Source organism: Rhincodon typus, chromosome 16 (genome assembly GCF_021869965.1).
Source record: "Rhincodon typus isolate 14 chromosome 16, sRhiTyp1.1, whole genome shotgun sequence".
In the NCBI taxonomy this organism is placed as follows: Eukaryota; Metazoa; Chordata; class Chondrichthyes; order Orectolobiformes; family Rhincodontidae; genus Rhincodon; species Rhincodon typus.
Genome location: NC_063347.1, coordinates 30837656 through 30859712, shown reverse-complemented (window position 1 = coordinate 30859712; position 22057 = coordinate 30837656). Strand labels below are relative to the sequence as shown.

The window sequence follows — 22057 nt, the reverse complement described above, 5'->3', positions numbered from 1 at the left end:
TAAACTGATCATTTTCAGTTATGGAGCAAATTCTGTATACATCATTCGTCTGGCATGCTGCTGGTCATGTGGCATCATCTTTGTTCTTGACTCGTTATTGTACTCTGTTAAAGGAGTAAAATCACGAATGTTAACTTGCAGGACAGGTTAACTTGGAGAAAAGAAAGCAGGGATGAACTGTATCTTCACAGTAGAAATAGACTATATGAAATTTAATACAGGCAAGTTCTGAAGTACACCTTATTGGTGGATAAAATAGATGACTGTATGAACTGAACTGAAATTGTTCTGATTGGAGTTTAGAGAGACTCCAGAACCTTAAAATTTCATTCTACAATCCAGAACCACAATGAACAAAGGCAGTATAATGGAGGAACTATATAACTAAAAGAATGGAATACAAGAGCAAGCTTGATCAAACTGTGTGGTCCCCTTATCAAGCCACATTTCAAGTACTGTGTCCAGTTCTCTTTATCAAGAAACCAGATAGACAATCAATCTCTGAACATTGTAGTGGATTCCTTGTGCAAAAACTGAGTTGTTAATAAGGATTTTAAAAAAAAGTGATGCTTTTCAGGTTTAACAGCAAGTTCTGAGATCTGAATTTTTTGCAGACCTACAAAGTTGCAGTACATGAACATATTCTGGTTGCAAAGAACAAAGGTCCTTTGTATTGATATCTAGCTTCCAGTACATGCAAGTGTGCCACACTCTGAGCTTGACAGACAATTAAATTTTTTCAAGCAATGTAAAATAATATGGAAATCCACAATATTAATTAAGTTGAGAGTAGAACAAGGTGACATGGATTCAAACTAGTATAAGGTAACCTATAAGCTGATCCTTAGAAGGCTTCCCAGACAGTATGATAGAAAGAGTACTATCAGCATAAACTTTGCATTCATTTAAGAAACAATTAGCTACTTGGATACAGAACTGGCTCGACGGTTGAAGGTGGATGGTTGTTTTTTCAGATTGGAGGCCTGCGGTGTGCCACAAGGATTGGTGCTGAGTCCACTGCTTTTCGTCATTTATTATAAATGATTTGGATGCAAACATGGGAGGTATGGTTAGTAAGTTTGCAGATGACACCAAAATTGGAGGTGTTGTAAACAGCAAAGAAGGTTACCTCCAATCTTGATCAGATGGGCCAATGGGCCAAGAAGTGGCAGATGGAGTTCAATTTAGATAAATGTGAGGCGCTGCATTTTGGAAAGGCAAATCAAGGCAGTATTTATACACTTAATAGTAAGGTCCTGGGGAGTGTTGCTGAACAAGGAGAACTTGGAGTGCAGGTTCATAGTTCCTTGAAAGTGGAATCAAAAACTAGAGGGCATAGGTTTAAGGTGAGAGGGGAAAGATTTAAAAGGGACCTTAAGGGGCAGCTTTTTCACGCAGAGGGTGGTGTGTGTGTGGAATGAGCTGCCAGAGGAAGTGCTGGAGGCTGGTACAATTACAACATTTAAAAGGCATCTGGATAGGTATATGAATAGGAAGAGTTTAGAGGGATTTGGGCCAAATGCTGACAAATGGGACTAGACTTATTTAGGATATCTGGTTGGCATAGACAAGTTGGATTGGAAAGGATCGGTTTCCGTGCTGTAAATCTCTATGACTCTAATTGGATATTGCGGTGAAAAGTTGTTAGGTTCTTTTGAACAGAATCACCTTCCTCATCCACTATTATCTAATGATTAAGAGATTGTAAAAGAGAAGTTAAATAGCAAATTATTAATTTAAACATGGTATATTATACAAGGAGATCTTTAATCTCAGTGAATCCAGTTTGAGATACTTGGCACAATATGAAGGGTACAATTTAATTCAATTTTAATTATAAATGTAAGTGTTTTTGGTATTTGTGATTAAAAATCCAGATTCCAGTTCTGTGGAAAAGTCTGTTTATATAAAAGCTTGCTGCATGCATTTTTTTTCTCCATCATAATTGCATTAATTTTGCTCATTACAGTGCTGATTATCTCTCAACATGCAGGAAAGATTTGTATGTCAGATTTTTAACATTTATAATCTTTGGTTTGCTAAGTAAATCCCAACCTTTAAGACTACTAATTCAACAGTTATAATGGAGTTCAGTCGTGAAGAAGGGTCTTTGGACCCAAAATGTTAACTTTGCTTTCTCTCCACAGATGCTGCCAGACCTGCTGAGTTTTTTGAACAATCTCTGGTTTTGTTTCTGATTTCCAGCATCCACAGCTTTTTTTGTTATAATGTAACTTACTCTGCTTGATAATTTCAGAAATGAACAACAATTTGTTTATAGCCCTGCTTATCAGATTCTGCTGATGAAACAGAGAGAGCTATGTTGTCCGCCTAAAGCTGCAAATCCCATGTAACCTCTAGGAAATAGCGAGAACTGCAGATGCTAGAGTCAGAGTCAACACAGTGTGGAGCTGGAGAAACACAGCAGGCCAGGCAGCATCAGAGGAATAGAGTCCTGATCCAAAACGTTGACTTGCCTGCTCGTCTGATGCTGCCTGACCTGCTGTGTTCCTCCAGCTCCACAATGTGTTGACCATGTAACCTCTAACCTTGTCAATGCAGCCCTCAAATCCTTTCTAACTCAGAAGGTTTCAATATTCTCAGCTTGGGGTTTGGAAAGGGCTGTTTCTGAAACAATTGACGGTGAAATCAAATTAGTTGGAACAGTGATGTCTACTTTAGATGTGATCCCAATGGCTTTATAATGTATATCATTAGCTAAAAATGCTTGAGCATGCAGGAAAAATTGATAACAAATGCAGTAGCATAAAGTAGAGAATCCAAATGAATGACAGCTATTTTGGCAAGTTACTGAAAAGTGCTGTGTGTCCTTAGAACAGAGCCCCTGTAAAAAGCAATGTCCACAGGATTGGAAGGGTGGGAAGAGAAACTGATGAGAAATAAAATTTACCTTTGGACATCTACCTGTTTATGCTTTCGTAATTGTCAGCTGTTGTTGCTGGTTAAAGTCACACTGGTGATGGAAGGACCTTGAACAGTAGAATGGAGCCAGTCTTTTCTAACTCCACCAAAAGAATCTAATAGTTTCAAAATTTCTCATTTGCGCTGGTCTTCAAATAGAAATAACATACACCATTCAGACTTACATGCTGGGCCAAATCTTATAGGAGGCTCAGTGCTGTGGGCTATGGAAGGATTTGTCCCAGAATCAAACAAGAAATCCAGCAAGGCCCAGCTTAATGTCAGGAGTATCTTACTGCATCTTTTCTGGTTTTGCCAAGGGCTGAGGCAGGTTTCTCACAAGGCACCAGCATGATGCAGATTAAGGGGGTGGTAAAACACCTTGTAAATAGCCCACTCAACTCAGTAATATTCGGCTTCCAAATGCTCCAAACAAGCTACACCTAGAGAACATTTTCAAAAACTGCAGCAGCTGGAAATCTGAAACAAAAACAGAAATTGCTGGAGAGCCTCAGTAGGTCTGGCAGCAACTGTGGAAAGAAAAACAGTTAATTACTGTAAAGTGATTTCTCTAGGTCAAGTCAGCATAAGGAAGGGGGGAAGTGTTGTGTATTCTAAAAGGCATTAGGGTGGACAAGTTCCCAGGTCCGGATGGGATCTACTGAGGGAAACAAGAGAGGAAATAGCTGGGGCCTTAACAGATATCTTTGCAGCATCCTTGAGGACGGCTGCGGTCCCGGAGGACTGGAGAATTGCTAATTTTGTCCCCTCGTTTAAGAAGGGTAGCAAGGATAATCCAGGTAATTATAGACCGGTGAGCCTGACGTCAGTGGTGGGGAAGCTGCTAGAGAAGATACTGAGGGATAGGATCTATTTACATTTGGAAGAAAATGGGTTTATTAGTGATAGGCAGCATGGTTTTGTGCAGGGAAGGTCATGCCTTACCAACTTGATAGAATTCTTTGAGGAAGTGACAAAGTTGATAGATGAGGGAAGGGCTGTCAATGTCATATACATGGACTTCAGTAAGGCATTTGATAAGGTTCCCCATGGTAGCCTGATGGAGAAAGTGAAGTCGCATGGGGTCCAGGGTGTACTAGCTAGATGGATAGAGAACTGGCTAGGCAACAGGAGACAGAGGGTTGTAGTGGAAGGGAGTTTCACAAAATGGAGAACTGTGACCAGTGGTGTTCCACAGGGATCCGTGTTGGGACCACTGTTGTTTGTGATATACATAAATGATCTGGAAGAAGGTATAGATGGTCTGATTAGCAAGTTTGCAGATGACACTAAGATTGGTGGAGTAACAGACAGTGAAGGGGACTGTCGGAGAATGCAACAGAATATAGATAGATTGGAGAGATGGGCGGAGAAATGGCGGATGGAGTTCAATCCAGGCAAATGCGAGGTGATGCATTTTGGAAGATCCAATTCAAGAGCGAACTATACGGTAAATGGAAAAGCCCTGGGGAAAATTGATGTACAGAGAGATCTGGGTGTTCAGGTCCATTGTACCCTGAAGGTGGCAACGCAGGTCTACAGAGTGGTCAAGAAGGCATACGGCATGCTTTCATTCATCGGACGGGGTATTGAGTACAAGAGTTGGCAGGTCATGTTGCAGTTGTATAGGACTTTGGTTCGACCACGTTTGGAATACTGTGTACAGTTCTGGTCACCACATTACCAAAAGGATGTGGATGCTTTGGAGAGGGTGCAGAGGAGGTTCACCAGGATGTTGCCTGCTATGGAGGGCGCTAGCTATGAAGAGAGGTTGAGTAGATTAGGATTATTTACATTAGAAAGACGGAGGTTGAGGGGGGACCTGATTGAGGTCTACAAAATCATGAGAGGTATAGACAGGGTGGATAGCAAGAAGCTTTCTCCCAGAGTGGGGGACTCGATTACTAGGGGTCACGATTTCAAGGTGAGAGGGGAGATATGCGTGGAAAGTTCTTTACGCAGAGGGTGGTGGGTGCCTGGAACGTGTTGCCAGCAGAGGTGGTAGAGGCGGGCATGATAGCGTAATTTAAGATGTATCTGGACAGATAAGTGAATGGGCAGGGAGCAGAGGGATACAGATCCTTGGAAAATAGGCGACGGCTTTAGATAGAGGATCTGGATCGGCGCAGGCTGGGAGGGCCGAAGGGCCTGTTCCTCTGCTGTAATTTTCTTTGTTCCTTTTGTTCTTTAACATTTCAGGTTTAGTGACCCTTCTTCAGGACTGACCTGGAGAATACATGACGTGGAAATCGGGACAGGTATCTGCCGACTTCAGCTTGCTGCTTGTTCTGAGGGACTTCTATGTTGCTTGGGACCAAATAGCATCTCTGGGCACAATCCATGGGCACCAGCCACACACACCTTTTGTCCACAGACATTGGCATCTGACATTTGCCAACCTGACAACCATCATGGCGCTTCTCTAATAGAATGCAGCATGCTCAGGAAGCAAAGACCTGCATTGCAGGATACACTGGCAACTAGCGTTGAAAGGCTGCAGCAAGGACACTGTTCACAGGAGCAGGCACCCATGTCAGGGCTGCTAACCTGTTCTCCTGGAACCCACTCACTTAGTGCCTACATCACCCTAGTCTTGCCATACCAATTAGTGCAGGCACACAACCAGGCAAGACAACCAGATGGTGGAGCTGGAGGAACACAGCAGGCCAGGCAGCATCAGGGGAGCAGGAAAGTTGATGTTTCAGATTGGGACCCTTCTTCAGAAATCTGTAGAAAGCAGCATTTGCAGTTCTTACTAACAGTGGTCCTAAGTCTAGGAGACACACGTCTTGCTGTAGTGCAGTACACTAAATCATGCTTTCACTGGATCCATGTGCCAGCAGCACATACTGCAAAAACACCGTCTGTGCAGCAAGCAGGCAGCCATGTCTCAAAGTCTTAGGGGAACAATTCTCACTAAAATCTGTGGAGGCATCAGTCAGAGGGTCCTGGCACAGTGAGGCAAGGGCAGCTTCCAGGGGATTGTCTGTGGTCAGGCGTCTGGTCCAGGAGTTCCTGATCAGCGCTCCATGCCTCTGCAGTCTGGCAGTGGGTCACAGTCAGTCCTATGTTTCTGTATTGGTCAGTCCAGGTGGAAGGCCTAGCACAGTTGGTGAGATGTACAGCCATCTGTCAAAGGTCCAGGCACTTCTCTTCTGGAGCTGTCCGTTTTGGTCACTCAAGGTGGAGCTAGACCCAGTCAGTCTGTGAACTCAGTCTGCAGAAACTGGGTAGGGTATCGAGGGGGCTGCCCGTTATTCTTCTGGATCGGGGACTGCAAGAGGAAGGGGGGTAGGGGGAAGAGGATAGTGTGAAAAGAGCACAGACTCTGCAAAGAGAGAGCATTGGAAAGGATGACTGGGAAGAGGAAACTTGTGGGAGGGGGTTTTCTCCATGGTCAGGAGCCCTCTGGCTTCAAGGGGTTGGGGGGTGTGGCGGTGTTGGTGGTGGGTGGATACAGTGTGTGACCACATCTGGCATAGTCACCCTGGATGCCAGGGAATTGGGGGGGGTGCGGAAAGAGTGGAGAAAGAATGGTGGCCAGGCTCAGGATCTTGTAGAGGTGTTGGGTAGGGAGCTGGGGAGGTGCAAAAGCTGCCAAATTTGGACTCCTCACCTGACCAGGACCCCCAAGTTCCTGTCAGAATAATGATATCATCTTCTCCTCCAACATTTTTACTCACCGTCCTTGACCAAGGGGATTGGTTTAGCTCTGTCGGCTAGATGGCTGGTTTGTGAAGTAGAGTGAGATCATCAACGTGGATTCAATTCTTGCAGCAGCTGAGGTTACCACAAAGGATTCTCATTCTTGACCTCACCCTTCACCTGAGGCTTGGTGACCCTCTACTAATCGTCTCTGTTGCACGCGCTGTCATGAGAGAACAGCCGTATGGTCTGGTATGATGATGGCAACTTTACCTCTACAGCACCATAAGTAGTGGGTTCAAGAGGCAGCTCACTGCCACGTTCGAGGGCAATTAGAGATGGATAATAAATGCTGGCCTGGCCAGTAATACAGGCATCCTATGAGTAAAAGTAACTTGTTTCTTTATAGATGATATTTATAGTCTCTCACTGTGTCTTGGAGTAAATACCTGATTTTATTTCCCCTTGTTGCTAATTGTCCCCCCGAGATGAAATGAGCTGAAATGGAGTCATGTGGCACACAATTACATCAATAACCACCTTGTGTGGGTTGAGAGATCCCACACGGATTCTCGTGGATACTTGAAAACAGCTAGTTGCGTGAAGATTTAGTATATCTGTCAACTTGATAGCCACTAGGATGGGATGAGCAGCCACTCCCTCAGTTCACAGGTCCTGATGACACAGTTCTGGCACATCCTCAGTCTGTGGCCGCAATGTGCCTCACTCATCTGAAGGGAATGGCATTGAGGACAATGTCTCCTGTGTTTTGAGCGCATCTTCTTCATGAGGAGGCTGTTGGGCAGCTGCTAGTGCATCTGTTCCTCTTCCATTTCTCTCACCTTTTGTTGCAGCATAGCTGCAATGACAATGATCGCTACTGTGGCTGGATCCACTGGTGGTGATCACTGCTGTGGCTGGATCCACTGGTCACAGTTCCAAAGGAATGTCAGAAATAGGGGAATATCAGAAACAGTACGACTAATCTGTGTAGTAATGTTAGTAAACTGAGCAGTCAGTATTGACCTCACACACAACTGACAATGCAGCCTACTCCTCAATACAGTGAGACATGGAGGACTCGTGACAAGGGAGATCAGGGAATGCTTGGATGTTGGACATCATGGATCTTATTCCAATACATGCAGTACAAGCTACATCATGCAAATACAGGAGAGATTGTAAATTCAGTAGGATTACTGAAACCTGCCTTTCCCTCCCAAGAAAGGCAGCATTGAATGTGAGAGCATGTTGGTGAATGCTTACATTTCACCGTGAATGAAATGAAACTCCTTGTTCTGTTGCAGCCAGAATTGTCTTTGTGAATTGTGGCCCACAGATGATAGTTTTAAAGTTGCCTGTGATAATGTGAGATAATTGTGATCAACCTGTAATGATGATAGATATGGTCAAGATTAATGGTGGTCAGGATTTGTACCCTGCAATGTAGGACACTGTATGCAGTTCAAATGCAGAACAATAGGATTATGGACAAAAACAGAATTTGCTGGCGAAGCTCAGTAGGTCTAGCAGCACCTGTTGGGGGGAAATCAAAAGAAAGCAGAGTTCACCTTTCGAGTCTGGGGGTGACACTTCAGAATATTTTACTTTTATCATTATAGATGTCTTCACCCTGTTCTGTGTTAGGGCCTGATTAATGCAGTCCCCTCGAAGGGATATCACTCACAAGTAGAGCTCATGTGCTAAGACAGAAAAAAATACTTGCTGCACCAACTCCGGGTGTGCTTGCAGTCATCATCCATTTCCATCGCACATTTGTAAACTGCACAAGGATGGAAGGTAACACAGCTCATACTTCATTGAGTGAGTTACAGGCTTATCTGAGTAATCCGGCCTCAAACTTTCATGTTACTTTTCTCCCCTCCTAACTACATCAGTATTAAGCATGTTTACACTCTTGTAGCATATTATTGATAAACTTTCATTGGAAGATGAAGATGTAAATATATTATCCCTGTGCCCCAGCTCTACAACTTAGATGTGCCAATCATCATGCTGCACTGTTTCCCCCCACTCCATCAGAAACAAGGTAGTGGTGACCATCAATGTCCCTTTCCCACCCACAGTAACCCATGTCACTATTGTCTCCCACCCTTAAGGTCCATTTCATGGACTGAAGCAAAGTGTATCTGAGGACTCCTCACTTGGCCTCCTAGCACTCACTCACTCACTTTGTGCCTATTTGAATGCTCACAGTGTCTCTGTCTTGGCTTCTTTGTAATTTGTTGTCTCGTTGAGAATGGACAGGCTCACCATGTTTCTGTGTTGCCTTGGCTTTTAGTTCAGGCACAAAACCAAGCAGCTTGTCATGATTGTCAGCAAAGATCAGTCAAAGCTGCAGACAGCTGCTGTGTGTTACACTGTTACATCGATCTTACCCTTACGTCATGTGCCAGGGCTTATGTGAGAACCACATTGAGTGCTTCATGCAAATGGCAATGTCTCAAAGGCTAACGCAAGTAGTCCTCCCTCAAATTAAGGAGGGAGAGCAGTCATCACTTGAGGGGTGTCACCACAGTCTGCCGGGGACAGCGTCTGATCTCACTCCAGGAGCATGGACATGGTCACTCTGCAGCTTGGGGCAGTTAGGGTCAGTGGCCCCATATCAATGTAGGGGAGTGGGCCACAGTCATTCCTGCAAGTCCATTGCATCCAGAGATTTGTGGTAAGTCCATCAGGGAGTTGCACAGATATTAGTCAGGGGTACAGTCACTCATATATGTATGTCAGTCAGCGTACCAATGAATAGCTTCCAGAGGTCCATGCAGCAGCGATTAAAGTTTACTGGGAAGTTGGTGCCATGATGTAATGCTGATGTATGCTTGATGCTGAACTCTGTGGACCGGAAGCACAGGTAGTTGTATGTCTTGAGATGTAGGGAATCACTGGTCAAGATGGAAGCCTGGAGGTACCCATTGTGACTTTTATGTGTTTTCCCTGTCCAGTTTCTCTGCACCATGTGGGAGAACAGGAAATTGCATAGAAATTGAGAGTTTGGGTACTAATGAGATGCAATTCCATTGGCCTGCATGTTATGATTCTGCTCCATTAGTGTGAAGAATCAGAGAATCCCTACAGTGTGAAAACAGGCCCTTCAGCCCAACAAGCCCACACTGCCCCTCAGAGCATCCCACCCAGTCCTATCCCCTATAACCCATCTAATCTACACATCCCTGAACATTATGGGCAATTTAGCATGGCCAATCCACCTAGCCTGCACATCTTTGGACTGTGGGAGGAAACCGGAGCACCCGGAGGAAACCCACGCAGACACAGGGAGAATGTGCAAACTCCACACAGCCACCCGAGGGTGGAATTGAACCCGGGTTCCTGGCGCTAGCAGTGCTAACCACTGAGCCATCGTGCCACCCTGTTTCTATTGACTAATGTTTAATATTTTTAGGGGCCTTGTAATCAATTCGGAGTGGAGTAATAGTTAAGCCTTTCTTTGTCTCTGCTATTCAATTTGCTGTTTAAGGAATTATAAACATCAGGGGGCCTGATGCCCAAGTTGAGAATGAACAACTTGACTATCATGCAATTGGTAAAGTGAATGAAGTAGTAACTCTGGCTGATATATGATCTCCTGCGCTCCATTAATCTTGGACTATGAAGTAAGAATCAAGTTTATTTAAAAAAATAAAAGTACTGAAATTCAAGTACTGTCAATGGTAATATTGGTCTAATTCAACTTGAGTCTGTTTTGAAAATATTGGTTTAAAACTTCTCACAACCTGAAATAGTGTTTTGAGAATGTGTTTGTAAATAAAATTGGATAATGTTGCCTTTAGCCTCAAGCTTAGCAGCTGTATAACAAAGCAAGTGTTTACACAACAAACATTGTGGGAACATGGTCAGATAGTGACAAAGGCAGATCTAATACAATGTCTTTGCAATCAAGACAAACTATATTGCAACAGAGAAGGTGATTCACTTTTAACAAAGTTGAAATGGTACAAAATCTGGAAATCTGAAATAAAAACAGAAAATGTTGTTAATGCTCAGCGAGTGCAGCAGTACACGTAGAAAGAAAAGTTGGGTAAACATTTTGGGTCAATTACCTTTTCAACAGAACTGAAAAGATCAAATAACGTGACTGACTTTAGGAAAGTACAAAGGCAGGGAAAGAATGGTCCGAAGAAGGGTCCCAACCTGAAACGTCAGCTTTCCTGCTCCTTTGATGCTGCCTGGCCTGCTGTGCTCCTCCAGCTCCACACTGTGTTGTTTCTGACTCCAGCATCGGCAGTTCTTACTGTCTCTACAAAGGCAGGGAAAATGGTTGTGAAGGGGAAGTGGGAGTTAGAGAGAGGTTACCAATTGGGTAGAAAGCAGGTGAGATTAAATAAGCAAAGTAATGTTGGTGCAAGGCAGTAAATGGTGGTAAGTTAGTCAAGTTTAATACAAAGATGAGTCTAGAGGAGACAAACAGCTAAAGAAAATAGCACAAGAGGGTGAGGGAATGAGAAATCAGAGAGGAAAAGGCCACTCTGGTCTTGAATTGTGAAAAATGAAAGCAGGTGGACCCCAGGGGGTGACCAGGAGTAAGTTCACAACACAGGAGCTAGTGCACCACTGTTAAACATGGCCGCCATGGCAGATGCACCCTCAGCACGAGTAACGGGGGAGGGGAGAATTTTAACAGGCGTTCAAGTTGATTTTGATTGCATTTCCAAATCTCACAGTGCAGCGGGTTAAACAAAAGCTGATGGGCTATTAAATTACTGTGCTCGTTTTAAAAGTAGCAGCCCAAAAAGGGCAGCTCCTGAAAGGAAATCTGAGCAGATAAATTACAAGAAAGTGCACAGAGTCTATTAAAACAAAGCAGAAATGATCCACCAAAAATCCAAACATGATCAGCACTTTGAAGACTACTCCCAAGGGCTTTTCCCACATCTACTTGTGTTTCATTGGTCCTAGCAACCTTACATACATTTATTTAAAATATACAGCACTTTGCTGCAGGATACAGGTTTATAAGCAACATCTGATATTGTGTATGTGCAGTGGCATTCAACTGATTGGAGCAGCCTTTGCCTACCATTGACCCAGAAGGAATCCCACACTCTTTGTTGCCAGTAATTATGGTGCAGCCATCCTCCATTGCTAACGTGTTCAATAGCAAATGGGTGGGTTGAAGAAGTTGTAAAACTGTTATATTTAGGAGATACTGTATTTTTTCTTTGGTTTTAGTTGCTTTCCTCTCCTTCCCCTCTGCCCACCCAAACAAAACTCCAAACTTTTTATTTTGAAGATGTTAAAGTTATTATTCCACGGATATGAGCTGCTCTTCATTATCTTTTCCAATAGTCTGTCATCCATTATGATTGCATTAGTTTGCTATCAGAGCAACAGGTCTGGTAAATTGAACGGACATTTTCCAAATCTTTGATTCAATTATAACTAGGGTGGCATGAAGGAAATGTGTTGGGAAAGTCACAGACTTAGTTTTTGCTTTGTGTCAAGCTTGCTTAGATAATGGGGTCATAGAGTTAGACAGCACAGAAGCAGAACCTTCAGTCCAACTCGTTCATGCTGACCAGATATCCCAATGTGACTGAGTCGCATTCAGTCCATATCCCTTTAAACCCTTCCTATTCATATACCCATGTCTCCAGTTTGTTTTGAGGCATTATAAAACGAGAGACAAGATATTAATTGGGGTACTGCACTTCCCCCTTCAGCAGGGATTGCAACATACTGATCACGGGTGAGGATGGTTTCAGTGCTTAAGTGATAGCCAATCCAGGTCAAATTGTCTCTTGACACCACGTGCAGCATCATGTAAAGAAAACTAATAAGTTGGGAAAAGGCAGTAAGCAAACCTAAAGAAGTGCTTTCTTCCTGTAGAGGATCAATCGTGTATCACGTTTAGAGAAATGAATGCACCATTCAAATTTTAAACATCCTTTGTTTCAGGTGCATGCATCAAAAACAATTATGGGACAAATCTCATATAAGTATCATGAAATTATTACAAAATACAAATTTAAATCAAGGTGGGTCCAAGACGATTGGTAATCAGCAATCTACATGATATCAAAATATGTTGTACTGTGATTCCACTTTTAAACCCTTCCAACTTTACATTCCAGTTGTACATGCTGAGTTGTTAGTTAACTGCTACTTAAAGGTGTTACCTGTTAACACGTTTACCCTTGAGGTTCGTTTGAAAGTCTTAATGAGTCAGTTGGATTTTTCCAGAGATTTTCTTGAGTGTTGCAGTTTTTTGATTCTGTATTTTATCCCTCCATGGTAGAAGGAAGGGGCAGTGGGTGATCAATTTATGCACTTTCTTTGACTTTTTTGTAATCCAGATAGATATTATTTACAATTTGAGCTTAAAATGTATTAATTTAATTTTGAAAACTGGGGAGGTACCTCCTTACTTGTGCATCATTATTCTGACTTGCATTTTTCCATACTTGTGAAGTGTCAGAAGCTCCAGATCCCCATCAGCGTAACTCCAGCAAAACTAATAGAAAGATTTGACTTTGATTTTCTATGGACAAAGCCACCAGAGATTTCAGCTAACTTTTTGTTTGCAGAGGTTTGGGCTCTGAAAACAAGCCAGAACTACAGCGAGTGCTGGAATACAGACGGAGAGATCAGTTGATTCGACAGAGAAAGGAGGAAGAGGAGGCACGGAAGATAAAATCTCCGTTTGAACTTCAGCTTCAGAAAAGACAGCAAAGATTAGAACAGGTTTGTGTTGAATGTGCACCTTGCCTTTGAGAGAATTCATCTTTTTAAGGACTCCATGAGCTTTGTGTATACAATATTGCAACCTTGCCTGACATTGGCCCGCAATGAGTTTGCAAGCTGTTGGTTTGCTGAATAACTTGAATGTTTTACTGTTTTAAGTAAACTCATTCACAGAATTAATCAAAGTTGAAAAGCAATTGATCATTAGACCATTATTATTATTATTATTATTATTATTATTATTATTATTATTATTATCATCATGACAGCTTGAACAAACAGATGTTCTATAGAATTTTCAATGTGTTGTGATATCTGTTTTTGCTGTAGTTCCTAGGGATTTATGTGGATTTTTAGGCACAATCTACTCCATAGTTAACAATCTCAAAAGATATTTGATGTAACCCCAAAACAATCCCCGGCCTCCACACCCAAGGTGTTCTGGGACTATGTCTGAAGGGATAGGCCTGCTATCTAAATGAAATATGCTGTGAAAGACCTGCTCTTAGCTGGTCTAATCTCTACCTTCTGAGTTTCAGACTGCCAGGGAATCTGATTTTCGGAGTGCAGACAGTTAGACAGCTGCCTTTAGGAAATGCACATTGCCTCACTGCAATCCCGGCAGGACTTGGGATTCCTGGCACCATCTGGTATTTTTGTCATAGCAGAGATGTCCACCCTCCTGACAAAAGCCTAGGCCATTATTTTTCTCAATCACCATTCATCGGTTACTCCTACTATCGACAGTTGTAACTATGGCAGTTTGAGGATAAAATCAAGCAGATTATTCCCTTAATGTTGGTTCTTTCTGCTTCTGATGCTAACGGTTTAGCAACTGTACAGTTCATGTTCAACCAGCTGCATCTATTGTGGCATTAACCAAACCAATCTTGGTGATGAACATTATATTCTTCAGTTCAAGTATATTTTGTATCTATGGTTACCTTAATGATTTCTGAAAGTGATGATCAATATTGGGGAATTATGCTTTATCAGCATGACTGAAACAATGATTGAAATGGTTGGGACAGGAGAATCTACACAAAGTTCCTTGACTTTGTTTACTCTGATACGGCGAACAGTTGCATGTTCCAGCCTCAACTTTCAAAATTCCCAGAGCCATACCTACTTGTCTGTTTAATATAGTGAGCTCATCTCTAATACAGGTATCCCCCTGGTGCGAACAGGACATATCCATGATAGTGATAGAACAGTTTGGAAAGTTGGCCCTGTGTACACCCATGGCAGACTGTAGCAATGTTGATTAGAGTGTGTGACTGCTTTCCCAACTTTGCTGCTGGTCCCTCTAAATTGTTGCTGAAACTGCCTAATAGCACTGCACCTTCACAACACTTTTTAAATTTTATTGTAGAGGAAGAAATAAACTTTGCAGTTCTAATGGAATCTGAGATGGAATGATTGGGTTTGGTTTGGATTGATCTGAGAAACTTTCCAATCTTCCCAGTAACAGTAGTGTAATAAGTCAGTAAATCCTTGATGATCTGTTAGTACTAAATCAAGAAGAGATAGTCATTAATCTAATATATAACTATATTAATATAATATATGCACATAAAGCTTCACAATATCTGTGGGTCACTCATAGCAAGTTCAAGTCAAAACCTGTGCAAAAATCCATTATAAATATTCAAATGTTGTCTTGCAGTTGGAACGAGAGCAAGAGAGAAGTGGAGAAGAACAAGAGAATGCTCCTGAATTTATCAAAGTCAAAGAAAATTTGCGGAAAACCTCCACTTCCAGTACAGAAAAGAAAGCTGGTTAATGCTGCGCCTTCCTGCCCCACCTGAATTTAACTGATTGGTTAAACTCAGCACCAGTTCTACTTGACTGATTTGCTATGCGATCACTATCAAGTTCTTTTGATGTTGTTGTCTGTCTTCAGAGAATAATGAAATATGAAATGTTTATTCTGCTGCGAATGGATGGCCAGCTTTTTTGGACATAAGGAATGTTGTTTCCATTGACACTCACCAAATCTGGTTATTTGGTGAACACATTAAAGTACTGCTCTATGGTGAAGATAGTTTGGAGAAAGACACAGCTGGTTAGGATCCACTGACACTGGATGAAGCTGGAAAGTGATTTGCTAAAGCAGAGTTTGAGTGATCCATCAACACCATAAATCCATTACATCCTGCTAAAGCTGATGATGTGATCTGCATTAAGTTAATTATGTTCTCACAAACATTGTATGAGATGATGCAATGTACATAAATAATTTCATAAATTTTATGCAAAGGTTCTTCAATCTAAATAACATCAGTTGAATTTTTGCAGTAGTGATTCTTAACTGTTTAATGAGGACATAACAGAATGTTCCCTTTGACAGGATGGGATGGTGAGACATATTACATTGTTGGGTTTTGTGTCATCAAAAGACACTTTGTGCCTGCATTACAGTTTGACCAGATTTTAATGACTCGTGTGTCTTGGTTTCTTGATTCAACTGTATTTGAATTAAAAGGTTGCTACTAGAAGATTACATCATTGTAAATGCTGCATATGTATTTTACTATTAATCTTGAGCTCCTGATCAACAGTAAGATAAATGGAATGTAGAAGTATTTTATGAATATATCCTTGTATAGACGCACACATACAGCCTTCAGCTAAATTCACAAGAATCTGCCGGGAAGATTCAGAGCTGTAAGCTGCTGATTTTTAGTAATTGAATTTAGATAAAACAACACCTTGTATTTTGGAAAAATGTACCCCGTTTCTCAGTGGGGTAATTGTCTATACACATGGGTTGAAGTAATGATTGGGTCTGCACAGTTGTAACTTTTACAGTAAACAGAGTAACAATTGACCTAAACATTTTAGAAATATGTAAGTATCTTCCAGACAATATTTTGAATTCTGCACTAATTTTATTAAGACATTACTACAGTAAGTTATTAGCTTGGTACATTTCTTCAATGCTTCATTACCATTTTCAATCTTCAGAAATCATTGAAAGTAACCCTACAGAATGTGTAAAATTTCATGGATGTGGCACAAGAAATAAAGTAACTACTGGTTTAAGGTCAAACTTAATTTTTTTAAAAGTGCTCAAGTGGTTAATTGGTGCAGTATTTTTATATTCATGTTATTTCTGTTATATATTTCACACTACTAACGTATAAATTTTAGTACCAAGTAGTGTCAGGTCATGGATACAATGCTTACTGTAAACAAAACTTAATTGATTATGAATGTAACTCTGAAATCACAAAGTATACTTGAGTTTGGGCTGCTGTTAGCTTTGCTGTCTGTGTATTAGATTCACTGGATATAAAATTGAAACATTTTCTTGCATTTTACTTGAATACAGTTGTGAAAAAGTACAACTTGGATAACACTGTTTAAATGACAGTTAGCATTGTTTATAATGGTAACAGCTATCTGTGTATGTTGTGTGAATGTTGCTTTTGAGATGTTACTGAATAGGTATTGACTGTTGGGTACGTTTTCTCCCTGTCACATCACTATAGTAAACGATAGTTGCATATGTCTAATAGAAAATGTCAAGCAGCACTAATTATGGAATGGAGTTTGTTTTCTCACTGCTCATTTTTGGGGATTTGTTTTTTTTTTCTGTGTATAAAATGTCTCTCAAATTCAAGTCACCATGAATATTATTATAGTAACTCAGTTCAATTATTAATAACAGGAAGAAAACATTTATATGTTCAGCTGTACTGACACCGTCTATTAAGCTTGTGTCATTGTACCTTTAAAACTTTGAAATAAAATAGATGCTTATTTTACTTTGTGGAAACTTCTGGTTTAATTAGATTTGTATTTTTTGTTTCAAATATTGTGATTAGCATAATAATACAAAGTTTTACACATTCCAAATCAGAAATTGCTGGAAAAGCTCAGCAGAACTGAGGAAGGGTCACCAGACCTGAAACGTAAACTCTGATTTTTTTTTTTCTCCACAGATGCTGTCAGACCTGCTGAGCTTTTCCAGCAACTTTTGTTTTTGTTCCTGATTTATAGCATCCACAGTTCTTTTGGTTTTCCAAACAAACTGCTGCTTCTACTTACAGACGACTATTGGGATCTTACAAAACTTACAGCTGAGGAGGACAATTTTTCATCCGAGGCACCCAATCGTGACCTCAAATAGTTTTAGATTGACCTATCAACCAATGAATTACATTTTGAAGTGTAATCATTATTCATGCAGTAACCAGGATGCACATAGCAAAGTACCAAAAAACAGCAAATGACCAATGAATCTGTCTTGAAGAACTCAGTTCTACCAAGTGTCATGTGATTTTTTTTTTAAATTGCCCTAAAGAAGCAGACAATGTTTTGGCTTAACATCTTAACTGATAGAAGAAACGTTGGCAATGCAGAATTCCCTCCGGAATGAACTATGATTAAGTGTTGAAATCTGACTGAATTTTAAACTCTCTCAATTTTCTTTTGGAGTTAAGATGATACTTGTTTGTACATTTCAAAGCAGGCTTATCCAGTTTATATAACGTTGTTGCTACCTGAGCTAAACTTTTAATTCCATTAATACATTTACATCTAACATCTGCAAAATTCAAGAATGTGCATGTTTATGTATCATAATAAATACTTCAAAGAAGATGCAAATTATTTTATTTCTTTTTCTTTTTACTCTGCCAGCAGTTTACTATTGACAGTGATTACAGATATTTCTATCCAACCAGTATTGAAGTAAATAAGAGCTGCCTGGAAGATCCTGATGGCTAACCTGAGGTAACAATAAGGAAACTGGGAGATAACCCATTGCAAATGATGTTTTGATTATAATCAGTCAGAACGAAGCTAGGTAGCTGCAGACCCACCCAGCTGGAAAACAGTGGAGAGGCTTTGGAAGATGATGTTGCAGTAACTGTCAAAAGTTGCAGAGAGGTTCAGAAGGACAATGTGAGATAGCTTATCTTTGTCACAGTCACATAAGAGGCGTTTGCTGTTTAGATACTGTGACAGATGTGGAAATCTGATGGGAGTGATTCAAATATTGGTTTCTGGGAAAGATATGCACAGATTCAGCAGGCAATGACACATTTGAGCACTTGGAATGGAAGGAAGGTTAGAGATGGAGTGACACTTTGCAAGAATGGTGGAGTCAAGTGTTGGTTTTTTTGAGGAGGGATTTTAAAGTCAAAGAGAATATACCTGAATCCATTCAGAATTTATGTTGGAGATTTTGCGTAATAAATTTTAAACTTTATTTTTAATGATGTTTCAAAATGACAGGAAGGAGAAACCTTTCTTCTGACTTTTTTTATTTTAAAAATATGCTTTATTCATAAAATATCTTGTATACTCATTTAAGCAGTTCAGATCTATACAGTAGAATTTGAAGAAACAAACAAATATTGAAGTGTGACTCTATCAGCAAACAAACTAAAGGCATTTCTTGTACAAGACTATATTTATGTATATTTGAGTAACTAGGAAGGTCTGATAATTGAACGGACCCCCATTTAACTTCAGCAGGAAGACCTCAGACAGTGGTCTTTCCCCACTGAGCCTTTGGTGGCAGTTACCCCAAGTTTTAGTGCATCTCCCAGCATGTAATCCTGGACCTTGGAATGTGCCAGTCTGCAACACTCAGTCGAGGTTGATTCCTTGCTTTGGAAGACCAAGTTTTAGGCTGACCAACAAGCTTTTTTCACTGAGTTGATGGTCCTGTAGGCACAGTTGATGTTTGTCTGAGGGTTTGTCTGATCCCAGGGAGCAGCACAGTGTCCAGCTTCATGGAGCTGCTCAGTACGAACCTTGACAAAAGCCATTACATCCTTCTTCAGAATTTCCTTTGCAAAGGCATATTCCAGCAGGAGATGTGTGACAGTCTGTAACACACACAAGCACATACACCCCAGTGGTGCAGCGTCCAGGTGTACATGAAAGATCTCACCGGTAGTACCCTTCCCACTACCAGCCAAGCAATGTCTTGATGCTTGTTGGAAAGTTCTGGTGATGAGGCATTCTCCCAAATGACTTTGACATTTTGCTTGGGGACCAACCAGACAGGATCTACCCTCTCCTTTTCCTGCACAGTCTCGAGGTCACTGCATGCTGACCACTTCCTGACGAACTTCTAGTCAAAAGTGTTTTTCTTGCAAATTTCTCCATGAAGGACAGGTGATACAGAACAGTCCAACTACTTGGGGTGTTCCGCTGCAATGAGGCCAGTCCCATCCTTTGCAACACCAGAGACAGGTAGAACCTCAATACGTAGTGACACTTGGTGTTTGCATACTGAGGATCTACATACAGGTTGATGCAGCCGCTCATAAAGTTGGTGATCGGAATGAGGGCAGCGTTGGATACAGTTTCTCCCCCCTCCCTATCCAGCATTTTGTACATGGTGTCCCTGCTGACACAGTCCATTTCACCTCCAGCTTGAAGTGGAAGATGGCTGGGGTGACTGCCTTGTCATGGTTTTGGGAATGGGCCAGACCTGCCCCATGTAAACAACAGAGAGAGTGCCTTACATCTGATGATCAGGTTCTGCCCGCAAAGGAGGGGGAGCACCCAAAGCCCAGTTTCTGCCTCATCTTGGCAGTGCACTCCTCCCACATTTTTACGCACACCTGGCCCCTCTGAATTATATTCCCAGCACCTTCAGGTGATCTATTCTGATGGTGAAGGGGATAAAGGATCGGTCAACCTACTTCCCAAAGAATATGGCCTCGCTGTTGCCTTGATTTACTTTGGCTCAAGTCCAATTTGAATGGTCGCAGATGCCCATGAGTCTGTGCACTGACAGTGGATCTGAGCAGAAAATGGTGATGTCATCTATGTACAGGGAAGCTTTGACCTGCAGGCCTCTGCTGCCTGGAATAGTCACCTGTATCAGACTCCTATCCTTCCTAATGGACTCAGCAAAAGGCTCTACACGACATACAAACAAGGCAGAAGAGGGCTGCTATGTCTGACTCCAGATCGGATCGGGAAGCTTTCTGATTCCCACCGATTGATTGACACTGCACTAACAATGTTGATGTAGCACAGTCAGATCCAATTGCAGATACCCTTCCTAAAGCCCAATTTGGACAGCACATCCCACATGAAGCTGTGTGATAGCCTGGTCCAGGCTGACAAGGTAGGCATCCACCCCCCTGTTCTGCATGTAGGTGATTGTATTCTTGAGGATCACGAGGCTCTCAGATTGTCCTGCCCAATACAGCACAGGTTTGGTCAGGGTGAATCACCAATCACAGAGCAGATCTGACATGGTTGGCAATGACCTTGGACAGGATCTTGTAATCTGCATTCAGCAATGAGATTGGTTGTCGATTTCTAATTTCCTCCCCCTTCCCCTTCCACTTATAGATGAGGGTGATGATACCTTTCCTCATGGATTCGCACATGCTACCTGTCAGAAGCATATTGTTGTACACCTCCAGCATGTCTTGGCAATTAAGTTCCACAGAGCTGAATAAAATACAGCCGGTGAGCTGTTGTTTCGGGGAGTTTTGTTCTTTTGTAAGGACTTGAGGGCCTTGGTCAACTCATCCAGAGATAACCGCTTCTCCCAAGTGCTGTCGTCTGTGATAGAGGACAGGAACAACTGGGAGGCTGCACTCTCTGCGGGCTTTGTGTCATACAGTCTGGCATAAAAATATTTGTTGATCCTCAGGATGTCTAGACTGAGATGATGTTACCAAGTCATCCATCTTCCTTCAGACTGCTGAGCACAGAGCTCCCCTTGCATTTTAGGAGAAGAAATGCAAGCACATCTCATCTGCTCCACCATGCAGACCCTGGACCGGATGTTTATCTTGGAGGTGGCCGAGGCAAAGAGTGAGGCTTGCTAGCTCTTCACCTCCTGGAGATCCTCTGTGACATTGACTCCTATTGTCTGCAGCAGGCGTAGGTTCTGCATAGTTTTCTGGAGTTTGGAGGGATTTCCACACCTCTCTCTCACCCTCTGAACACTTTTGAAGATAAAAATCCTCCTGATGTTCCCTGTGAATATTTCCCACGATCCACTGGAGACTCAGAGGGTCTCCATGGTTCTCCAACCTGTGTAAACCCTTTTGGCCTCCTCAATGTTTTCTGAGGTCAGCAGTTTCACATTCCGCTTCCACATTCCCTTGCCAGCTCACTGTCACCCACAGGATGACCAATCAGCCACAGGAGGCAGTCGTCAGAGAAGATCATTGGCTTGACATTGGTGGATCTGACCGAGAATGTGTGTGATGCAAACAGGAAATCTATCCTTGAGCTGATTAAACCTGTCCGGCTCTGACCAGGTGTATCTGTACTGGGCTCCATCTGCAGGTGTGCTAAAGACGCTGTGCAGCTTGGCAACTTTAATCGTTTCCATCAAGAATCTGGACATGGAGCCCAGTTTGCTGTCAGCCCCTCCAAATCGTCCATCCGCAACAATGATGCAGTGAAAATAACCTGCCAGAATGATACCAGCAGCAATGGGACTTGCTGCAGGATGGCCAGCCACACTCTGCTTGCCAGTGAGGTGTACACATTCATTAGTCTCAAGGGAGTGTTTTTGTTTGCTGTCAGCAGAGCTGGAGCTTGACTACCTAAGAATAGCAGAGTCGGTTTGCAATGCAGGTGACTGGGTGAGGTTACCATGAAGACTCCCCTTCTCAATCTCTCCCTCTTTGCCATTATCAGGTGTCTAATGAGACAGCAGCCCCTACACTCTGGTGAGACTAGGGCAACTTTAACTTTAGAGATAGTAGGAACTGCAGATGCTGGAGAATCCGAGACAACAAGGTGCAGGGCTGGATGAACACAGCAGGCC

General features: G+C 42.0%; 1 protein-coding gene across 4 annotated transcripts in view; it reads left to right on the top strand.

Moving 5' to 3' along the window:
* Positions 1-17094, top strand: part of LOC109916433 (protein FAM107B-like) — a 179834-nt gene extending 162740 nt beyond the window's left edge. For 3 of the 4 annotated variants that reach the window (XM_020516150.2, XM_020516149.2, XM_048606783.1), the window contains exons 3-4: positions 13134-13290; positions 14957-17090. In XM_020516150.2, the coding sequence (XP_020371739.1) occupies positions 13134-13290; positions 14957-15073 (274 nt within the window). In that variant the 3' untranslated portion in view covers positions 15074-17090. Of the gene's footprint in view, positions 1-13133; positions 13291-14956 lie in introns of all 4 variants that reach the window. The other variant, XM_020516148.2, reaches the window with a different exon arrangement.
* Positions 17095-22057: the final 4963 nt, after the last annotated feature.